The sequence below is a fragment of the Syngnathus scovelli genome, chromosome 7 (assembly GCF_024217435.2).
Source record: "Syngnathus scovelli strain Florida chromosome 7, RoL_Ssco_1.2, whole genome shotgun sequence".
Taxonomy (NCBI): domain Eukaryota; kingdom Metazoa; phylum Chordata; class Actinopteri; order Syngnathiformes; family Syngnathidae; genus Syngnathus; species Syngnathus scovelli.
This window is the reverse complement of record NC_090853.1, coordinates 1,607,487-1,630,008: the sequence shown is the minus strand read 5'-3', so window position 1 is coordinate 1,630,008 and position 22,522 is coordinate 1,607,487. Positions and strand designations below refer to the sequence as shown.

The window sequence follows — 22,522 nt, the reverse complement described above, 5'->3', positions numbered from 1 at the left end:
CTATATCAAGTTGATGTTCGCTATTCAAAACTGCCAGGCGACTGTTTGTTTAAAAAACTGTAGAGTGTAAACCAGAAATTGTGTCTGATGGTGGCAGTAATGCGCCTTAAAGCTGTTTGCCAAAACAGCAGCCGAAGAAGAACTGTTCGGTGGGGGGGGGTTGTTCTTTTTATCGCGAGAATTAAGCATTAGCTTCATCCGCGTTTCGTTCATCGATCGAGGTACGTATTGTTTCACTATTATAAGGCTATATTTTCATGTACGAATCAATTATTTCATTGCAGGCCTAATTAATCCGGTTTTGGGTTTTATATCTATACTGTAGTTTGGACGTTTCTGAGCAACAGACTAGGTCTTTGACTCAACAATGCAGCTTTAGCATTTTGGCTAAGCCCCACGTCGTTCGAATGAATGGCGGCTGAAAATTCAAACTGTTCATCTCTTAAAAGCAGTGTTATGTCCTTTTTCGGAAAGTTAATTCCACTTCTTTTGGAACTTCCAGATGGCCACGACGGAGGTTCGGCTCAATCATACGATCTACATCAACAACTTGAACGAGAAAATCAAGAAAGATGGTGAGGACCACCGACAAATAAAGCAGATATTAGACGATCTAGTAAAATAACACATCATGGTATTCATAATTATCCAGGTTTTATGTGATTATAATACAGCACATTTTCCAGTATCTATTCTGTTTTCTCTCCCCAGAGTTGAAGAAGTCTCTCTACGCCATCTTCTCACAGTTTGGCCAAATTCTGGACATCTTAGTCGCACGTACTTTTAAAATGAAGGGTCAAGCCTTTGTCATCTTTAAAGAGGTCAACAGTGCCTCCAATGCGCTCCGATCCATGCAGGGATTTCCCTTCTATGATAAACCCATGGTATGTCATTGGTAGCATTTTTTTTTTCTTCCTTAAAAAGACCTGACGATAGTCTTATGGATCATCTCTTTCCGCAGCGCATTCAGTATGCCAATCAGGATTCAGACATCATTGCCAAAATGAAAGGCACTTACGTGGAGCGCGATCGTAAGAAGGAGAAGAAGAGGCCTCCCAAACCCGAGTCGAGCGGGAACAAGAAAGCGGCCGCCCTGGCTGCTGCGGGCATGACCGTAAGACACAACTGCAGTCATGACCTAAAATATTTTTTTATACTTTACTGATATAATTGGCCAACGTGACTGATTTTGATGCTCTCTGCAGGGTCAGATGAACCAAGGGGGCCGCATGATTCACATGCCAGGGCAGCCGCCCTACATGCCCCCGCCTGGCATGATGCCCCCGCCAGGGATGGCAGCAGGCCAGATGCCCCCTGGTGGCATGGGTCAGATGATGCCGGGACAGATGCACCAGCAGGTACATCTTCTAAGGACCTTTTATTGCTCAAAGTCAAAATCAAGTTGTCGCCATTGAGCTGAGCATCTCTAACTTTTTTTTTCCAGATTTCGGAGAATCCTCCCAACCACATTCTTTTCCTCACCAATTTGCCCGAGGAGACCAACGAGCTTATGCTGTCTATGCTCTTCAACCAGTCAGTAAAAATTCATTTTATCTCGCACTTTTGTATTTATTCGCATTTTAAACACAGAGCGTTTCCGCCGCAGATTTCCGGGCTTCAAGGAAGTGCGTCTGGTCCCCGGCCGGCACGACATCGCCTTTGTGGAGTTTGACACCGACGTGCAGGCCGGCGCGGCGCGAGAAGCTCTGCAAGGCTTCAAGATCACGCAGAGCAACGCCATGAAGATCTCTTTCGCCAAGAAATAACGTTGTCGACTCCTCGCACAGGTGTGTTTGCTGCAGTTAAATGGGATGTATGTTTTTTTTGTGTTCATTTTACGATTGCAAGCATTGCACCCAGTGTCTGGGCTGTCAGACATCACACCTGGAGCTTGTATTTTTTATTTGTTTTTATTTTCTTTTACAATAAAAAAAAAATTCTCAGTAAACGTACCACCTCATGACTGATCATTGAGTATTTAGCCCAGCAGATGGCGCTGTTGTTGCGGTTATTGCGTTAAGTGTGACCGAAAGCAACCTCCCATTGAAGGTAAGCAAGTAATACTGATAAATTCATGAATGAGTCACATTTATTGCAAGCAATAGTGACGTCACCACACATTCTTCACAATATGGTGAATATTTACCCAAATCAACTCCAGGTTGATGAAAACAGCTTTCTTGGCACATTTCACCTCCCAATTAATTATGTAAAGAAGACTGGGGGTCGATCAGAGGGCTATGGGCACTTTTAGGTGAATATCTAATTGACTCAATCTCTTAATGATGTTTAACAGCCACTTGGGCTCACAATGGTGGGCCCCAATTAGTAAATGCCCAATTCTTGTTTGCCCACCGTATCCTCTTTGGTCTTGGCTTATTGTGTTCTGTAATTATGTGCTGAGTGGATTCAATGTGAGTTTGGCTTAATTTGGACTCACTATGTGTCTAGTGTAAGTACACACACACACACACACACACAGTCACAGGGAGGCCCCCCCTGTTGTGGACTTAAACTGTGCCCTGAGTTATTGTCTTTAGGTCGCCTCGACAGCGTTCGCACAAATGCGCATTCTTCCGTCACTTTCCCAAGCCTTTCCACACTCCCTTATTTTGCCTTGAGAAAGCGTTGACCTTCGCCACCAGGGCGCCACATGTGTGTGTCTGTGTGTGTGTTTCATGCTCCTGGCAATATGCCTAGCGCCTTCCTACTCACCAGCACAGTGTTCTTACAGTTGCAGGAGCTGAAAAGACGACTTATCTGTCGGCTCGCATGTGTGGGAGGGTGTTGACGTCACTCGGCGGTCGAATAAAAAGACAGCGCGAGAGATCTCCCCGAAGACCGACCCGCGACATTTTCCAGACTGTATCTTTGTCGATCTGCTTCCTTTCCGATACGTTTGGAGACTCTTGCTTACGTATGGCACCGTTTTTTTATGTCGATGTCACACTCGCATGGAATGTGTGTTTATTCATTCAATCAAGAGATTGGGAAGCTTGAAGTAACTCACCATGCGATAGTATCACCATACCGGATAGTATCTTCATACTTTATAGCAATTCCAATCCTAATAGTCATAAATCAGGGGTTCTCAACCTGTGGATGGAGACCCAAAAGTGGACCGATTAATTTTGGGTGGGGTAAAAAATACATACTGTATAGCAATTCCAATCCTAATAGTCATAAATTAGGGGTTCTCAACCTGTGGATCGGGACCCAAAAGTGGACCGATTCATTTTGGGTAGGTCGGGTAAAAAAATTTGAGGTTGAGACCTTTTGTAAGGGGGATAGAGGAGATGCATTTAATTTTCCCCCCAAGCTCTTTAGTCATTTTTATTAACTTCCGCAGGTGAGCTACGGAGAGCTATGGAGCACAGACTTGGTCCTATGATGTCATTCCGCTCTCGCCTTGGTTAAGAATTCATCTCGGACACCAAGGTCACGGCCCCTGCCATGCAAATGGAGGCCCCCCCGTTTCCTCAAGGGTCCCCTCTGTTCTGCAGTTGGTGGGGGGGCTTAACGGCGAGCGCCGGGGGCCGCGGAAACGCCAGCGGTTGTCAGGGAAGTTCTTGAGCAAGAAGACCACCATCGGCGATAAAGAAGGTACATTGTGTGGACACGTGTGGAAAATATGCCATGTGCAGGAAATATTTTTCCTGCTGCCATCTCAAGAAAAAAATTGTTCTGCTTGTCACTATATGTCACACACATAGATAGATGAACAAAGATACATTGTCATTTTTTGGGGGGGACATTTTATTTTTAAGATCAATTCAGTCAAGATCTTTTTTTTTTTCTTACAGTTGCCTCCGAAGATAAAAAGTAGCGATCGAGGAACGGATGAGAGAACGATGGGCAGAGCCGTATCAATATCCGTAAGAGCCCCACGATGTCACCACGTCGGCCCCGAGCTTCTCCAATGCTGATTACAAGCATGAAAATGGAAAGCGAGAAGCAGCAGCCATTGGAAAGAGCGAGACAAAGCCGGTTAGTAACATACTTCATGGATGATGATGATGATGATGATGAGACTTCATCTCACAATAGCAGCTTGTAACCATGGTAACTAGCATGTAATTTATGAACAAGTTAAAATACGGAGCCCAAAGTGATGCAGCTCCTTGAAATGCGATAGAAAATTGATACAGTTGATTATTGTAATTGATTTGGCTGGAGACACTAAAATGCACTGATTGAACTGTTTTATCATTCAAATGAAATTAGAAAGGGGGCGGGGTTCAAATGGGGGGGGAGACAACACATGGGGCCCCTGAGGTCCAGCCGGTGTATTCCTGCTGCTAATTGGCCCACAGCAGAGCTTTTGACAAATAAGAGCATTGCGTAAAAATGATTTTACGCGTGGATAATGTGGAGCGGCGCGCCTAAGTGACGCAAAGTTTGAGAGCAAAAAAGAGAAAGTGGAGCTTTTGTCAGGGGTGGAAACCTTCCGGACCGGCGCTGAAAGACGGATAGTCGCTGCTTCAGGACACACCCTCCGAGCGTTCTTTCTCTCTCTCTTTCTCTCTCTCTCTCTCTCCCTCATTGTTTGCCACATTGACTCGCCGCCAGGCTTCCTATGCGCTTGACAAATGACCAGCCGGCGCTTTTTTGCATGAGCGCACAAAGGGAAAAAAAAACAACTTTACACCAATAAGGAAAAAAAAAATGGGCTAGAATCGGAAGATGTTCGATTGCTTCGGGGCTTGATTGATTTGCCTTGAAGAGAGACGGAGAGTGACCTAATTGGGATGAGAGTTCAAGTCCAGCGCGAGCCACCAGATTGGACCTTTAAAGCCGCTTAAAAGAGGAAGAAGAACCATAGCCGGTGTTGGTTTTTTTTTTTTTTTTTTTTTTGGGGTGGTGGTGCGTTTGCGGACGCTCACCGGCTTTCCAGAGGGACGCAGGTGTATGCACGGCGGGTGCAAATCAAAGCAGGGATGAAGTAAGTGGCCACTAGAAGGGGGTGTTAAAGATTCGGAATAGGAGGAAGAGTGGAGGGGAGGTGGGCATCGCCGCCTCCGACACCGGCATGGAAGGCACAAGTCGGCCGGAGCTCAGAAGAGTCACCGCCGCGCACGCGGAGAGCCTCCACCTGGCGCGGGTTGTGATCTTCCTCGTCGCGCTCGTCATGCAACCACAGGTAAGCCGCCGATTAGGTGCTATTTCCAGCAACACTTCAAGCGCACCGCCCGTCTTTTAACACACTTTGCCCCCCACATTTGCACGTTATTAGCGCTTTTTTGTCATGCGTATTGTGCTGGCGGTTCTCCTTCAGTGGCGCTCTGCCCACCTGTTGTTCTGACTCAGGGAACCGAACTAATCCTGGTTTTACTACATGCATGGATGAAAACACCATGGGAATTGCTTTCTAGCCTTATACTGCACTATTTAAATCATTTTTTTTTTACGGCTCTCAAAGAATAGACTTGGATATGTGGATTATCATTGCGCAATGTTTAGTATAAGCAGCCATTTAAAATTCCACTACATCAAGTGAAAAAAAAAACGGTTACCTTAAAAGTAGGCTTAGAGAAGTTTGCAGTTACCTAACCAAGGCATCATTAATATCGTTTAACCAGATTAACAAAAGCGATTGTTATACGTGTCAAATCACAATGTCAAAATAATGAACTGACCGATGAGCTCATAGCCCTGCGGCTGCTTGACGCATCTTCTATTGTTAATAACACACCTCCTTTGGTGTGTGTGTTACTCAAATGCATGTGTTGCTTTCTAGAGAGATTTATAAAAAATAAAAAAAAGGTGCTGTTTGGAACAATGAGTGCTGAGTTTCTACTGTGCAGCTGTCAAGGACCTCATGATGCCTAGTTGTGATGTGAGGAAGCTGCTCCATGTATGCATGTGGATGTGTGTGTGTGAAACCTCAAGGCCACTGCCAAGAACACTCTGGAATGTGTCACTGCAGAATATTCCGGCATTTCTCTATATCGCTGAGCAACAACGCGCTCCAATCACTGCATTCTCTCAGTTGATGGGCGGACTGAGGACATTTTTATTTTTAATTATATGACCCTAATGCACCTGACAATATAGCAACAGAAGGTACAGTAAATTTTAGACCATCTAAAAGTAGGTCTAAGTTGTGGCGCAAGTAATTTTTTGGTGGATTTGATTGGAGCGCAGGCAGACAGATTTTGTGTATTTTGTATTTTATTCAGAAATATTACAACTATTGAACTCTGAATATCTATCGACATTGTTCACCAGGCCCAAAGTGTTTCTTTATTCTAATTGCCGACCTTTTACGACTGAAGTGGTTCACAATGCTAACTTTCATGCAGCTGGCGTTAAGAACAAAGTTCCACTTTAATGGCCTCCCAGTCGGGATAGGCCGGATCTGCCACTTGGGAGACCAACACGCGAGTGTGGGTGGTTACAAGGAGTGGAGTCCCCTTTGACCTCCGAGTCCTATTCTTCAACATCTGGAAGAGATCCTAACTGGTTTGACTGGGTCAAACAGATGCTGTGCTATGACTGGTGGCTTTTGAATTTGGGTATTTATTTGCATGTTTTGAATGCTGTAATTTGGATAGCTAATTGTGTTCCGTGGTACGCTTCCTGTGATGGCTGCTTTTAGCCTCCGGTTCTTCTAGAAAAAGTGGATTGGCGCTCCTGCAGAGATGACACGGCCCGGCATGTCGCTCTGCTCCGATTGAGCGCTGACATGCCGGAATGCCGCTAATGACTCGGACACGGACGGCAGAGTTGGAAGAAAAGGAGGATGCAGAGTGATGAGCGCCACTGTACGGCCGCAAGCCTTTTGATGGAGATGAAATAGGGCAGGAGCGAGGTTATGTCGCTCTGCTCAGCTTCATAATTAGACTTTAAAAGGAAAAGCACAAATGCGTTTGCTCTGGCCGCCTTACAATTGGAAAGACAAAATTAAAGAGTTTGAGGACATTGTCGGCAACGCCATTGTCACTTTCCCCCCACCCAGTAGACAGCACACACACGAACGACCCTGCTGCTCTGAAATTCTCAGGGGGTCTTATTAAGTCTTGCCCGTGTGTGTGTGTGTGTCTGTGTGTGTCCTCCACCCATCTCGAGCTGGCAGAAAAGAAGAATGGTGAGGTGACAGTGGTGAAAGCTGAAGAAAGAGAAATGTCAGGAGCCGGTTCCCATGTTGAGAAATAAGGAGGCAGCCTCCCTTAACTGAAGAGGCAAAACTATGAAGGGTGAGGGTGTGACACAGCCGAGAAGAAAAGGAAATATAATCGCAGGATTATGTTGAACGGCAGCCATTGCTGCTGATGATGTCGTTAATTCATCTTTATGTCCTGTTAGTGTTATTCCCTGACTTTATGCTGATACTATTTTTTATTTATTTATTTATTTTTTTATTTATTTATTTATTTATTTAGGTCATGTGACGTTCGTAGTCCCTTAGGCACTGCGGTGTCATTTTCAGTTGACAGCAAGTGATAAAATGGCCGCCACCTGAGATGGCTAAAAAATAAATGGGCGCATTTTATTACTTAATATTCCACAAATACATTATTAATCAGAATATAGTTTTTCAACTTACTGTAAATACAATTTTTGACAACAGTGATGCTAGTTTTGTTAGCCAATCCGAAGCATTTTACATCGCGTCTTAGCATTAAGCTAGCATACTGATTCAGATTGATTTCAGATACTTTCAGGCTGATTTTACTTGAAATAAAATACTGGTTTGATCATCAACAATACATTTGTAGACATAAACTCAATTCCCCGTTGACTGCAAATATCCACTTTTATGACATTGGTTTCAGAACAGTATCTTTTAAAATATAGCTAGCGGTCACTCATTTAAAATAATAGCTCTCTAGAAACATATCATTAATTAATTTTCTTGTCATATACTGACAGTTTGAAGAACAGGCCTCTTTATAATTATTGTTATACGTCAAAACCTTCAAAGCAGAATGACACCAAAGTGCTTGGGGCTCATTAAGATGTCGAATAAAGACGCTTTCTGTGTGTGTTGTTGTCAGGCGGTGCGCACGGTCGGGATGTTCGAGCTCCAGATCCGCCACTACCAGAACCCCAACGGACTCCTTCTGAACGGAAACTGCTGCGACATCCCGGTCGGCGGCGAACAACGCTGCTCATCCCGAGACCAGTGCGACACTTTTTTCCAAGCCTGCCTCAAGGAGTACCAAGCCCGAGTGGCCCCGACCGGAGCCTGCACCTTCGGCTCGGGCAGCACGGGGATCCTGGGAGGAAATTCCCAATCGCTCCACCGCCGTGGAGGAGATGATGGGACTAATGGACTCATTGTCATTCCCTTCAAATACGCCTGGCCGGTAAGTAACAAGGGGCAGTGCTTGGTTATCTGTAGGGGGTTACCACGGTAACGGGCCTAAGCTTCAAGCACAACAATACACTCAAACAAGGCTGGCTGGAATAACAATGACCCTCAGAGACAGAGTTCAGATTCCTTTTCTTTCCCTCCCTGCCAAGCGGGGCCGGGCGACAAAGGCTTTATCACTCGATCTGCTCGGGGGGAAATTCCCTTTTAAACCGAGCCACCACGCTGCTCAGGTCCATCGCGCTTAATTGACTCACAATGGGAATCGTTTTTGACTCCCGCCTTGTAAAACAGCAGTTCGTGTTGGAAATATTTACAATGTCGATTAATCAATGAATGAACCGATTTGGGGATGGACTGACCACACGAGTTCTCACTGAGTTAAAAGTTGAGGTACTTGATAAAAAGACTCGGGGTAGAATCGACCCGTCCAACTGCTGACTTTTCGGTTTCGTGTTCATCTAAGCAGAGTCATGAATCTTCCATTAGCAGCTCAGTAGTTGGAACCTGGAAATGTATTGATTCTAGCTTTTAATCAAAACACACCCCGGCAGGCCCACAAAAATGCCCAAAAAATATTCCCCAATATTGCACTCAATCCATCTTTTCTCCTTTGAATCACATCCGTCCGATTAGCCGATTGATTATCCTCGTTAGCGTGCGTTGATTGCATTGTGCATCACGCCTGTGTGTGTTTTTTCCTTTGTGCCTAATTATTTGAGATCGGTTAGATGTGACACAACGTGGAAGTGGCCGGGTGGGTTTGTCGGGCCGGGAATGTGACCCCCCTCCACCCCCGCCACCGGGGTGAGTAAGCTCATTGTGAGGAAAGGTGAGCTCCCTCATTCCTCTTCATGAGAAACGTAATTGTCGCTTTGTATTTGGATCTTATTAGCGCTTTGTAGTTTTGATTTCCTCTTGGTAGCGACATCCTTTTTCTAATTAGCACATATCCTGTTTATGTTTTGTAATTAGCGACTTATTAGCTAATCACTTTGTTTTCAAAGCATTGCTGTTGCAGTCCAATTTGAGATAAAAAAAAAAAATAGTTTGCCGCCATGATACTGAGTACTCGTGCTAATATTTGTCGACTTTTTAGCTCTGAAAGCAAACAGCGCTAATGTGACCTAGCAAGATGGAGGTGTGCTTGTCATGGTGCGTTGTCGCTGTGATCATGTGAAGCCAACCAAGACAAACCAGAAGAGAGGCGCTTTCTTTCCCTCTGCCGAGTCTCTCTTTCACTCTTTTGTGCTCTAATTGACTCTCCCACGCTGCCTGGCCGCATACCTGCGTGTACGCTGATACCCTGGCGTGCACACACACACACTCCTGTTTGCCCCCCCCCCCACGGACGCACCCTACCTGAGAGCTCATGAAACGATTGTTCACATCAGTCGAGAGGAGACTGAGAAAGTTAATTCCCTTGAGGAGTTGTGTGCTAAAGTGATAACAGAACTGTCACCCAATGATCTCAAGGGAAATTTTTCCAAATGATTTAATTAGTGTGCAAATTGGATTTTGTCGCCAATGAAATAAAACAAAGGAGGCGGCCGTGAAATCAACCGCTACCTCTGTCGGTGTCACAGAAGTAATATCTGACACAGGTGTAATTACAGACCATGTTTTCCTTTCACCGCCAACTGATCGACTCCTCGCGAAATCTTCTCGGCTCTTCGTATGGCTTCAACCCCGGAGTGGTGTTGAGCGACTTTATTATTGTTGTCCCTTCGGATTAGACAGAGTTGGAATCGGTCTGTTTGCTCGCTTGTGGGGCGGATTTCGGATCTCATGTCGGCTCTCATTTAGAATTAGTAAACTGTAAAAGAAATAAAAAATAAAATAAAAAATAGATAAATAAATATATTTGTATAAATGAATATATATGTATAAATAAATCTATATAAATACATGATTAAATATATTTTATAAATGACTACATTTGATAATTACATATTTTAAAATAAATAAATAAAAATAAATAAATAAATAAATAGAGAAATAAATAGAGAAATAAATAGAGAAATAAATGAATAGAGAAATAAATAAATAAATAAATAAATAAATAAATAAATAAATAAATAAATAAATAAATAAGCAACTGGGAATAGAGGCACATAAATGTCACCTTTTACAGGCACTGTGATTTGTACCCTGGGACAACACAACCCCCACCCCTTCCACACAGTTTTTCAGACAGCCCCCCCCCCCCCAGTCTATGCTCACTAATGCTCCCTCCTAAAAGTGCCTGAGTGGATGTGAAGCGACTAGACTAGACAAGGTAATTTCCTGCGGAAGTTTCCAGGGAGAAGTGGAAAACGGGGGGGGGGCTTTTGGCGAGACATGGGCATTTGGTTGGGGAGGGGGGGGGCTGATCAGGATGGGAAGGGTGGAGAAGGATGCCCTGCAGAGGGGATGTGAAGATGAGGGAGGCACAGGTGTTTCTGGGTGGGACTATGTCACAATAGCATTGGAACCCTAAAATTGCAATTAGAGGGGCGTGGGTGGGGGGGGTCACATGGAACGGGTGTGTTTGTTTTCCTCACCTGATGATGGGGCCGGAATGTCAGCCTCCACTTGACGATACACCGATTAATATTTTAGAAACCATCAGTCGTGAAGCCATGTCTCTATTTCGAGAGCGAAAAAGTCACAAAAGAAGACATTGATTTTCTTTTCTCTTTGCTCCTGTAAGCAAAAAATCCATCAAGGCGACAACAATGGTGTCCTGCGGGAGCGAGCTTTTGTGCTTTTTATGTCCGTGACACTCTCGGTGGCCTGATAGCTTTGGCTTTTATTTTAGTTCAACCGAGTGGAAATCGATTCAGCTTTTTGAGACAAACGGATGGAGATACAAAAAAAATAAAAAATGGAAAACAATTGTGTGCATGACAGATAACCGTGACCACCCTTCATACTCGCCCCGTCAATCACACCCTGTATGTCAAATCTGAGTTTCTGCTGTCAGAATAATAATGGCCGTTCCGCTAATTTGCCGTGCCGGCGAAGCGTACGCCGTCCGATCCGACTCGGTCAAGGCCGCTGTCATGACAACAGTGTGTGTGTGTGCGTTTGCATATGTGTGAGCTCGTAATTGCCTTGCACCTCCCTCCTCACGTTCCGAGTGAGAGTTGGCAGGTGCATGAAAACACAGCTGCATATTTTCACGCTCACGAGAAACTTGCGCGTCTTCTACACGGTGTGCATGTTTAATTGTCAATTAGCCTCCTTCTTTAGCGTGCTCGCTACGTGCTAATGTGCTAAACGTCAATGAGGCCTACACTTGATGCTCTTGCAGTAATTCAAAGCCACTGGAGCCTTAAACGAGGAATCTAATCAACCGCTGCTTAAATGAATCCATAATGCAGAAACACGCCCATGGCTCATTGTTTTGTCATAGCGTGGAAATAATTTGCAGTTGTTGTCACATATTTAAATCGAACTTCTTAATTCTCATCAATTCGATACAATCTATTGTGGCCGTTTTGAGCTACCAAATATGCTTCCCCATATATTATAATTTGTCCGCCATTTTGTCATGTTCAAAATGATTGTTCTTGCACTAATTCTTCCAAATATAGCGATAATCTTTTCGGTTTACCTGTGATAATGTAGTTGGAGCACTCCATCAATGGTCTCTATTGTTGCGTGATTTATTTCTTGCTGTCAAATTGTCCGATTGTGTGTGTGTGTGTGTGTGTTGCATGAAGTGGACATGCGTTGTGAAGGGAAATTCCTCTCTCAGGGTTGGGAGTTCTTCCTGTGGCAGAGCTGTGTTTGTACAGCCTGGCTTTGTCGGGATATCCTACCCAGCCCATGTCTGAGCCGCATGCAGGGGGGGGGGGGGGGGGGGGGGGATGCTTTAATGCTGGGAAGAGTTAGTAGTCGAGCAGTAGATGTCAGGTTTATGAGGAGCCTTCTCAGATCTTCATTAAATGTGAATTTGGCCTGTCGTCAATAAAGGCTTCAATGCGAGACGGGCGCCGTAATCCGTCTTTTAGCTTTAGCCTCGGGGGGAAAAGCTAACTTCTAATTGTCTGCTATTTGATTTGAAAATCCCTCATGTGTCTAGCCTCCATGAGAAGACTCTGATCTCGATAGGAGACGTGGCGAGAAAGTTCAAATCCAGGTCTGGATGGTTTTGTGTGATGTCACATCACCAGTTGGGATTCCACCGGATTTTCTTGATAGTTCTGTTCCCCGCTTTGTGCTCCACGTTGTTGTTTTTGGAACATTTTATTCTTCTCTCCCTCGTTAATGCCCCCAATGACGTCGTACGGCAGTGGCCCGCTTGTGTGTTTTTTGTAAAGGCGCTCAGGAAGCGCTCGCTAACCTTTTCTATTCTCTTATCAGACTCATAGTTAGCGTGACCTCTGCGGAGGTTCCAAACTTAGTAAAAAAAAAAAAAAAACTTCCCCAGACGCGCCTTTCCTGGAGAAATGACATCATCCCGACGACACATCAAATTGTTCCCCGCATATTTTCGACATGCTTTGTCCTCATTTCTCAATCAATTCAACTTTCCCTACATTCCAATACTTCCAAACATGGCTGCTATTTATTTCCAGCAATCGATTTAGTGTGAATGAAATGACATCATTTTTCAAGACCCCCTTTTTACCCTCGGCTATTTATTCATGATATTCCACCTTGTGGCTCTCGCAGCTTTAAATTGAAAATAATGAATTTTAATGTGTCAGTGAGCTTTCTGCTCTCTTGCCCTTAATGAACTGCTAGCTTGCGCATCTCATTAGCATCGTGCCTTCCAATCTTTGCATGTTCGTGGGCGTTTTATCTGATCCACTGTCTTTTCACTTTCTAATCTTTCCACTCTGATATCTCCAAGTGTTTGTTTCCTCCTTCTGACCTCTTTTGTTCTCCTCATTCATCACATATCGCAACAGGTGATTCCATCTAGTGCGGCGCCGAAGCACTGTCTGTACCCTAAATATATATTTTTTAAATTTCATATTCCTATAAAAAAAAAATATAAATAACTGTTAGATTTGTTGTTGTTTGAATCCAGCAAGGTCTCCTGCAGCAATTTTCACCTCCCCCGGCCGCCCATTTCGCACCTTTCCATATCTCCTTCACCTCCATCCAATCTCCTCCTCACAACGAGACCATACCGAAGCGCTGCGGGCGACGACAACCACGGAATAATAACAAATGTTGAGTTTGAGGCTTTTGCGATATGCTCGCCTTGTGTGTGGCATGAATGTATTCATCAGAAAAGAACGTGTGGCCTCTCTTATCTCTAATGGGTGATAAACCCCTCGGAGCTCCATGTCAACCAATATGAGATGGAGCTGCTATCTCCAAATACAGCTATGAATTTTAAATTTATGAAATTTGACTTGCTTTGTGTGAGTCTAAATGGGATTAACCAATAAACCCAGCAAGCACAGTTTGGAAAATGCTAAAATGTAATTTTGGTGTGTTTTGTTTCTTACAGAAATCATTTTCTTTGGTTTTGGAAGCTCAGGATGATGACAACAACACATCACCAGCAGGTGCAGTACAAATTGTTTTACTGTGTTTATTTATTTATGCACGTAGGGGATGAGTGACATCATTTGAGTCCATGCCAAAGCGGATAAAATGGGACAATTTGGACTAAGAAATTATGACATATACACAACCCATAATGTGACTATTTGTTGTCATCATTTTCACTTGAAGTCCGTTATTTATTTTCGTGCCACAGGGAACAACTTTGGTGCCTGTTGTGAAGAAAAAAAATCTGAGGTCTATTCAGCTCTTGTAGTCGATCTCATTACGTTGTGGCCACTGTAATGAGGTGCATGTGTGCTTGTGAAAAATGTGCCTCTATTTTTTTTTTTGTCTCTGATCACACAAGGTTAGGAGGGCTCGCTTTTCATTTCCTGCTCATCTGCCTTGTTGTTTCTCCTCCTAATCGAGAAAAGCTGCATGACAGTCAACATGAGCTCCATATATAGTATATATAATAAATAAAAATAGACATATATATTATAAATAATATATATAAATATATTTATTTATATTTTATACTTATATATAAATATATAATTATTTATATATATATATATATATATATATATATATATATATATATATATATATATATATATATATATATATATATATATATATATAATTATAAATAAATAGATATATAGATTTTTCTTTTTTTTCCCTGTCATGCCATATATATATATACATTTTTTTTGCACTCCTGTCATGCCTCGACTTTCATCCCACCATCCTCCTCCTCTTCCTCACGGTGCCGGTGGATGAGCCCAAAAAGATAGCGGAGATAATGAGCGGTAGCTCTGCGCTTCCTGCACCGCTCTTCCCCCGTCTTCTCCTTGTCATTATCATCCAGCTCCATCTCGGCTCCTGACAGCTCCCTACTCTGCCACTGAAGCTATTCTACCATCTCGCAGCCGACCTAACACGGGGCGGGGCGGTCCTGCCTGGCTTGCAGGACTGCCGTTTAATCAAAACGGATTACTGGATGTACCCCTTCCAACTGCCCTTTACAGTATATAGTGAAAAATCATTAAGTAGTACCTAGAGGACGCAATGACTTTGAATAAGATAGCACTAGTGTTATTATTCTATTTAAATTGGGTTCAACTTTTCATTACTTGCGATTTAATAAGCAGCTCAAAGTCAAGTGGACAATGTCAGAAGAAGCCGCATTGGACTTTATTACAGTAAACTGCTAGTTAGCTAGATTTGGTTTATAGCCTCATCAATTTTACTTTTTTAACTGTAAATTGATTTTGAATGTTTAAAAAAATATGTGCTCAAAGATTAAAGAGTTTTTTTCTTCTACTGCTCCCTCAGATCAGCTGATTGAGCGTGTTCTTCTCTCCTCCATGTTGAATCCTGGAGAGCAGTGGCAGGCGTACCGCCATCATGGCCGCTCCTTCAGCCTGGAGTATCGTTTACGCTTTCGCTGCGACTCCAACTACTACGGGCCGTTCTGCAATAAGTTCTGCCGAGCCCGTGATGACTTCGTCGGGCACTTCAACTGCGACCCCAACGGCTCCAAGGTCTGCATGGAAGGCTGGACGGGACCCGAGTGCAAAGAAGGTCAGGTGCTAGATTGTTTTAAAAAATAAAAATAAACTTCCCGAAACTAACACATGCCAGCAGGCGGTGAAAATCGGGTTCCCCCCTCATAAAACAACTCCCGATAGCACATTTGGATTTGAATGGTTCATTCTCCACCTGTGCATGTGACTCCACAGCTGGAGATGAACTCTGTGACCACCAAGCATTTGCTTCTGTGGTCCAAACGAAATGCAGGAAACACAAATGGAAACCGTGGAAAAAAAAAAAAAAAAAGTTAGTTTTAGGACATCCTGCAGCCATTAGCACCCCCGCCCTCGCCTCGCCTCATCACGCTTCCTTCTCAGCAGGTTGCTGATTGGAGGAAGTTTAAAAAATGACTTAATTGTGATGAATTGGAAGGGGTGGGGGGGGTGTGTGTGTTTTACTGCCCCCTGCTGGCCAAGGTGCGAATACCAGCATGAGCAGCACAATGTCCATTGAACTGAAGCAAAAAAATGGCTTTTTTTTAATTTATAATTTTATTTTTGGTGTGTTTTTGCAGCCGTGTGCAGGCAAGGATGTCACCAAGCCCACGGCTCTTGCACCGAACCTGGACAATGCACGTGAGTGTCTCACAGCCACCACCCAACACAAAAGCTTCATTTAAATTCTGCCTTAATAATTCTCAGAATGCTGTTTTTTTTACTTTATGTCACTATTTTGGACAAATCAGATGCAGGTCAGGTCAGAAAGCATCGTAATGAACCTTGTTTTGCATTTATTGTGGTTTTTTCTTGCGAGGAATTTGTTTTCCTTTGGCCGAGAAGCGTCTCATTATACGGAATGTGCCGAGAGAATATAAACATGTTTTTCTTCTCCCGTCTTCTCCTTAGCTGTCACTACGGCTGGACGGGGTCTTTGTGTGACCAGTGTGTGACGTTCCCCGGTTGTGTGTACGGCAGCTGCACTGAACCCTGGCAGTGTGTGTGCGACGTCAACTGGGGAGGTCTGCTGTGTGATAAAGGTACATGGATGGATGGATGGATGGATGGATGGATGGATGGATGGATGGATGGATGGATGGATGGATGGATGGATGGATGGATGGATGGATGGATGGAACCTTACCCATCGATGTTCTCTCAAGCGTTTCTCTTCTCCATGAGATAACCTCCCCCCCTACTAAGAAGTTTCACCTCGCTCTCCCTTTCCCAGCTTTTTTTTTTTTACAAAGATGATCCCAGGAGACACCTCCTCCCACCGTGGTGCGGGAGGGGGAATTCGGGACCCCGGCCCCTCTGCCCGTGGGACGTTCCATTGTGCAGAGGGAAAGGCGATAGCCTTGGGTACGGCCATTGTGAGCCTGTAACTGTAGGCGGGGTCTTTACGCAGGTGAAGACAAAAGTGATGGAGGTCATTGAGGAAATGTGTGTGTGTAGTTATTTGCATTGTGGATAATGCTTTTTTTTTTTTCGGGAAAGAATTGAAGGCACTTTACAACGTGGGTAACATCGAAGCAGGTTAATGATATTAATATAACATGGGCTACATTGTGCCACCTAAATGAAGCAAACCATTGTGTGTGTGTCTCAGACCTGAATTATTGCGGGACTCACCAACCTTGCATGAACGGCGGCACCTGTACCAACACCGAGCCAGACGAGTACCAGTGCGAGTGCCAGGAAGGTTTCAGTGGGCGCAACTGTGACATTGGTAGGTGAAATTTAATTAATGGTACAATTCTGAGTGATGTTCTAGCTGCAGGTTAAAGAACTGTTCATAATCTTTTTTTGCCTCGCCACCATGTTCTTTTGGTGATGTTTGCCCTAAACACCGATTTTGGAATTGCCAAATGAGCCAAAACGTTCACCCTGAATGAATAAAATAAAATAAAATAAAATAAAATAAAATTAAATTAAATTAAATTAAATTAAATTAAATTAAATTAAATTAAATTAAATTAAATTAAATTAAATTAAATAATCCTGCTGAGACTATATTAGATGCCTGTATGAAGTACCCTGTGAGTATATAACAATTTACAACACTGCTTGGTCTAATCTGCCAGTTTATATACAACTTCCCCCCGGGGGACTAATAAAGGCCTTGTTCGTTGTCTGCTTCCTCTTTCCTCCCGCCAGTTGAACACGCGTGCGTGTCGTCGCCGTGTGCGAACGGCGCCACCTGTGTGGAGGACTCCACGGGCTTCAGCTGCGTCTGCGCCCAAGGTTGGACCGGGCAGACCTGCGCAAACGGTAAATGGCTACGCTAACATTACCATATGAGATATATATATATAATAATTTTTAGGACAAAAATGCTTTCCTCCACTTTCCCTTCACACCTCATAAACTCCATGTCTGTGCCGTGAAGCGAGAATAAAGGTCAAGGATGTTTTGGTGGAGTAACAAGCAAGCTGTCACGGCTTGATCACGCGTGGGTATGTGCGTCATATAAATGAGCGTGTGTATGCGAGTGTGTAGGTGAACTGCAGACAAGATTGGGCCGTTTGGGTTCTTGTACGTCAGAGCTGAGACTGTAAACAAGCTGCGTCCCTGATGTTCCTCGCCATCAGGATTTGCCGGCGTGTATACACAACAAGATGTATTTTTTTATTGTTATTATTATGGTAGGAGTGAGACAAGGAGACGAACAAAGAGGGCGTTTAGTTTTGCTTTTGTTTGTTGTTTGAGTTACTCCAAAGCAGCTTAGATGTGGGTTATATTTACGAGCAAAATTAATTAAATTCCTTGTTTGTTTGGAATTGGCTGTTTGTTTGTCCGAGTAGCGTCTGGCCTTTTTTTATCCAGTTGCGTTTAGGTTCGTGGAAAGTACTAGTTGCTGGGTTATATAATGAAAATAAAAGGTTAAGAGGTACAGGAAGGCCTTTATTAGATAGTTAAGTAAAAAAAAGTGTTGGCACTTTCTTTGTAATGACCATTACTGCCATCTACAGGACTGGAGGGGAATCCTTCATGAAACGAGAGAGACGTTCGAGTGTTTCTATATTTACTTTGTTAATTCCCGTTTGAGATAAGTGGAAGAAGACCTTTTAACCCCTGTCACATTTCCCATCTTCTTCCCCCATTTACTTCAACGCACTCCCCCCTCCTCCTCCTCCTCCCTGACTGTGGAGGATGAGAAAATGGTGCGCCACCGATGATTGCATTTATCACTGTTTGCACAGAAACCACAGCAGCGGAAAATATTTAAAGCCCCTGAAGCGTCGGCATACCAGTGCTGCATGGTTCCTAATCGTACATCCACATGCTTGCATTGCACGTGCTACACACACAAACATGATGCACACATTCGCCGACGGTTCACGGACATTTTCTCGTTGCAGCGCTGAGACAGTGCGACCGAAGTCCTTGTGGACCAGGTGCAACTTGCCAAGAGACTCCGAGAGGTTACCAATGCCTCTGCCCGCCGGGATGGAGTGGCAGAACGTGCCAGCTAGGTCAGTGGGTCAATATTAAATCCCTTTGCAGGCAAGTAGCCATCTTTGCAATGCGGTCACAATTCTTCTTACTAGGGCAGTCAAACTATAATATATATATATATATATATATATATATATATATATATAGATAGATAGATAGATAGATAGATAGATAGATAGATAGATAGATAGATAGATAGATAGATAGATAGATAGATAGATAGATAGAATTATTATTTTTATTTATTTTATTATTTATATATTTTTATTTTCCTATCACGCTTAAAAATCTGTATTAATTAACAAATCAAAACAAAACATATATATGTATATAAATATATATATTATTAATATTATTTATATTTATTTATTTTATTATTTATATATTTTTATTTTCCTATCACGCTTAAAAATCTGCATTCATTAATAAATCAAAACAAAGAAAAAAAGTTCTTTTTAATGATTAGTTTTGACTCATGACTGTATACAGAAAAATCACAAACGTAAAATATGCGAACCGTGAAAGTGCATCACAGCTATAATTACGTTCGGTAACTTTAAAGTTCTGATGACCTTTAGATGAACTCACGCTTGATGTGAGAACAACTCATTACCGAGCCTCGGGGCCTCCTCGCGTTCATTTCACCATGGAGCAACCGTCTCCGATTCCTTCATTTATAGTTGCTAATTACACGTTAGATGAGACCTGCGCTGCAAACAGCCAGTAAAACAGCATTTCAACGAGGCTTACGTGATCAAATCTTCCCCTTTGAGTTGAGCTGTTCATCTTGGAGCGAGCCTTCTCACACAATGTTGCGTTCATTTACACTGACAAGCATGTTCCTCCGGGCTTTTTGTGTGTTGGATGTTTCTCACATTTTGAATCCACTCACGAGCAGCCCGGGGATTGGAAACATAACCATTTTTCACGGTTATGGACCCTCCTACTCAAGTGTGTTAAAGTGATACATAACTCTGACATTTGATAATCCCCCGTAGCATCACACACTTTGTAATACACACACATGTTGCTTTCAAAGTCAAGTGATAAATGACCTGAGCTCATTCTGTAGGTGTTTTTATGAGAGAGGAACTCATAGGGCACTTATCAGTGAGAAAGTGTATTGGAGTGTTTTGCACACTGCACATTTTATACAGAGAATTTAGCATTTGTTGCTAAGCTACTTACCAGGAAGTAGCCTGGTGTCATTTTTTTTTTACTAGTTTATACGTGAATTAATGTGATAAAAAATAATTTTCTTTGCTTGTAATGCAGGAGGAAACTTGTGATGTAAGCGAAGCATATGTGGCTACGTTGCTATATTTTATTTTAAGCTAGCCTTTTATTATGCTAAATGCTAAATGCCACTTTTATATTCCATTGAGTTCATCTCTGTGGCTTTTTTATCACGTCAGAGTGCGTCATCTGTTCTATGTCACAAAGATCGGGACACTTTCCTCGTCGTCTTTTGTACAATTCAGCCAAAAGGTTTTGTTGTCAATCTGAAAACAAATTACTCTGTCGCCATCACAGCAGCGATTGAAAATTGATTGAAAAATGTGCCCGCACGCGGTATCATAATGCATGACGACAGATTGAATCTTTTCTCCCTTTAGACGCCGATGAGTGCGAAATGAAAATATGCGTCCATGCACGCTTTTGCCGCAATCTGATTGGTGGATACCTGTGTGACTGTCTTCCTGGATGGATGGGGTCAAAATGTGACATCAGTGAGTGTGATATTTATCCACTTCACAGCAACAAGCCGACATTTTTTTTCATGTAAATCATTTGTAAATAAATATGCATTCATATGACAATTTTTTAAAAATGTATTAGGGAACAGCAGCTGCCAGAGCATGTGCCTCAATGGCGGACATTGCGAGGTGAGTTTGTACATTTTTTGGAATAATTGCATTTATGTCGGCAAACTGAACTGTAAAACAACTCGTGTAGGACCAGATGTCAGGATCCAGATGTTTGTGCCCGCCTGGCTTCTCTGGAAAATACTGCCAAATTCGCCTTGGTCCTTGTGATAGCGCCCCCTGTCTGCATGGAGGTCAATGCACGGAGAAGGATGAACGCACTGTCGCCTGTGATTGCCCTTTTGGGTATTCTGGAATCTTCTGTGAGGTAAGTAGAGCTTTACTTTTTTTTCTTAAAGGATTCTAATCATCTCTTACTGTCATTTTTTTATTTATCAGACTGCACTGGACGTGTGCAACCCTAACCCCTGCCCGCAGGGGATGCCCTGTCACAACATCGATGGCAGGTACATGTGTGCCTGTCCTGAGGGTTACCATGGAAACGAGTGCCTCACCCTCAAAAGCCCTTGTTTTGGCTCTCAATGTCCAGGTAAGATGGAAGAGAAATTCACAAAATGTTTTCTATAACGTGTTTTTAGCACGATTGCTATTTTTTGTCGCCCCCTACAGGTGCCATGTCAGACACACAAGGTGGCATCAGCTTTTATATGATCCTGTTGGGCGTCTTAGCATTAGTGCTAGTGTTCGGCTGCACCGCGTGTGCCTTGGTCCTGTCGCGCTTGCAGCACAAGCGGAAAAAGCAGCAAGCCGTCCCGCCGGAGGAGGACACCATCAACAACCAGAGGGAGTACGTCAACCTCATCCGAAATTTGGACCACTTGGTCCCCCCGCCCCTCCCGCCTCCCGCCGTGCCTCTGGTCCAGTCGCCGCCCGGCACGACCGCCGCCGCCGTTAGCCCGCACTGCTACGAGGAAATCGAGCTGACTCTCCCTCCCTCCCCGGCCCCCTCGCACTCGTCGTCCCCTGCGCTGAAGCAGGCCCACGTCCCAAAACTGGATATTTCCAACCGGGAGCGGGAGAAGCTAAACCGCTTCCACTGCACAGAAAACCACGAGCTCCAAGTGTGACCCTTGAACTCTGAGGCTTATTTTATTCTGCATACTTTGCACTCTCTCGCTCACAGGGTCCACATTTCTTGTTTGGCCTATCATGTCGTTCTTCAGATGACCTAAAGTTCCAAGTACTTTTAGTACTGGGTACTTGGTAGTTCCGGTGCTATGACAGACTTGGTTTGAAGAAGAAGATTATGGAGATGTTATCAACAGTATGTGGTGTGTTGTATTGGTCACCGTGAGTCTGATTTGCCATCGTAAATATTGAACAGGTTTATCAAAGATAACCCGAAAAAAAAAAAAAAGATTTTAATTGTAAGAGGAAAAATGCTCAAGTTCACCACCATTATTATATCGGTCAGTATATGAGATGAAAAAGAATAAAAGTTCGCCATAGTGACCTCTGAGTGCCTGAAACTGTCACGATAATTCAGGCCAAAATCGAAGCGGGCCATCGAATGAATGGATGAATATTTAAAGTCCAACTGGATGAATGTGAGATTATTTAAAGTAGCCAGCGCACATGTTTTCTTCTATTTACAAGAAGGAAGCTTCATTTCCAACACTCAATTCCTGGACTCAAAACGTTTGTGCGTGAAAAGTCGTGCTTTAAGGCCTCACAAATAATTTTTTAAAAGCATACACCGTTGCCTGTGTTGTTTCCGTGACGCTACCTTTTTTTCATTCTGCCTGTAAAATAGTTTGTACATAACGATATTGTAAATATTGATGCCTCCGTGGTTCAGTCTGAGAGTATCACTCTTGTTGTTTTACTGGCGTTCTGTAATAAAAGTGCATTTAACACTTTGGATTTGTTGGAGCGTCAATTTGAAATATTTCACGACA

The 22,522-nt window shown here is 43.4% G+C and overlaps 2 protein-coding genes across 4 annotated transcripts; both read left to right on the top strand.

Moving 5' to 3' along the window:
* Positions 1-98: 98 nt before the first annotated feature.
* Positions 99-1,952, top strand: snrpa (small nuclear ribonucleoprotein polypeptide A). Its single transcript, XM_049726486.1, has 7 exons — positions 99-221; positions 503-575; positions 712-884; positions 962-1,114; positions 1,206-1,358; positions 1,445-1,533; positions 1,607-1,952. The coding sequence occupies exons 2-7, from the start codon at positions 503-505 to the stop codon at positions 1,764-1,766; spliced, it is 801 nt and encodes a 266-aa protein (XP_049582443.1). The 5' UTR covers positions 99-221; the 3' UTR covers positions 1,767-1,952.
* Positions 1,953-2,047: 95 nt separating this feature from the next.
* LOC125972639 (protein jagged-1b) lies at positions 2,048-22,483 on the top strand. Of its 3 annotated transcripts, XM_049726462.2 has the most exons (16): positions 2,048-2,917; positions 3,350-3,603; positions 3,804-3,987; positions 7,998-8,309; positions 13,767-13,824; positions 15,146-15,394; positions 15,918-15,978; positions 16,249-16,379; positions 16,949-17,068; positions 17,497-17,610; positions 18,702-18,815; positions 20,415-20,528; positions 20,638-20,684; positions 20,755-20,931; positions 21,003-21,153; positions 21,234-22,483. In XM_049726462.2, exons 4-16 carry the CDS (start codon positions 8,016-8,018, stop codon positions 21,689-21,691), a joined length of 2,088 nt encoding a protein of 695 aa, XP_049582419.1. In that variant the 5' UTR covers positions 2,048-2,917; positions 3,350-3,603; positions 3,804-3,987; positions 7,998-8,015; the 3' UTR covers positions 21,692-22,483. The 3 variants fall into 3 exon arrangements, with proteins under 3 accessions (XP_049582419.1, XP_049582418.1, XP_049582420.1); XM_049726461.2 differs by lacking the exons at positions 2,048-2,917; positions 3,350-3,603; positions 3,804-3,987 and adding an exon at positions 4,263-5,140; XM_049726463.2 differs by lacking the exons at positions 2,048-2,917; positions 3,350-3,603; positions 3,804-3,987 and adding an exon at positions 5,156-7,196.
* The last annotated feature ends 39 nt before the right edge of the window (positions 22,484-22,522 follow it).

Bases quoted from the DNA above. Each gene is read 5' to 3' on its own strand.
- snrpa (XM_049726486.1), top strand. From the start codon at position 503: ATGGCCACGACGGAGGTTCGGCTCAATCATACGATCTACATCAACAAC. The intron at 1,115-1,205 runs GTAAGACACAAC...TGCTCTCTGCAG, and splicing joins TGGCTGCTGCGGGCATGACC to GGTCAGATGAACCAAGGGGG. The intron at 1,359-1,444 runs GTACATCTTCTA...TTTTTTTTCCAG, and splicing joins CGGGACAGATGCACCAGCAG to ATTTCGGAGAATCCTCCCAA.
- LOC125972639 (XM_049726461.2), top strand. From the start codon at position 5,030: ATGGAAGGCACAAGTCGGCCGGAGCTCAGAAGAGTCACCGCCGCGCAC. The intron at 17,611-18,701 runs GTAAATGGCTAC...TTCTCGTTGCAG, and splicing joins CGGGCAGACCTGCGCAAACG to CGCTGAGACAGTGCGACCGA. The intron at 20,529-20,637 runs GTGAGTGTGATA...AAAATGTATTAG, and splicing joins GGGGTCAAAATGTGACATCA to GGAACAGCAGCTGCCAGAGC.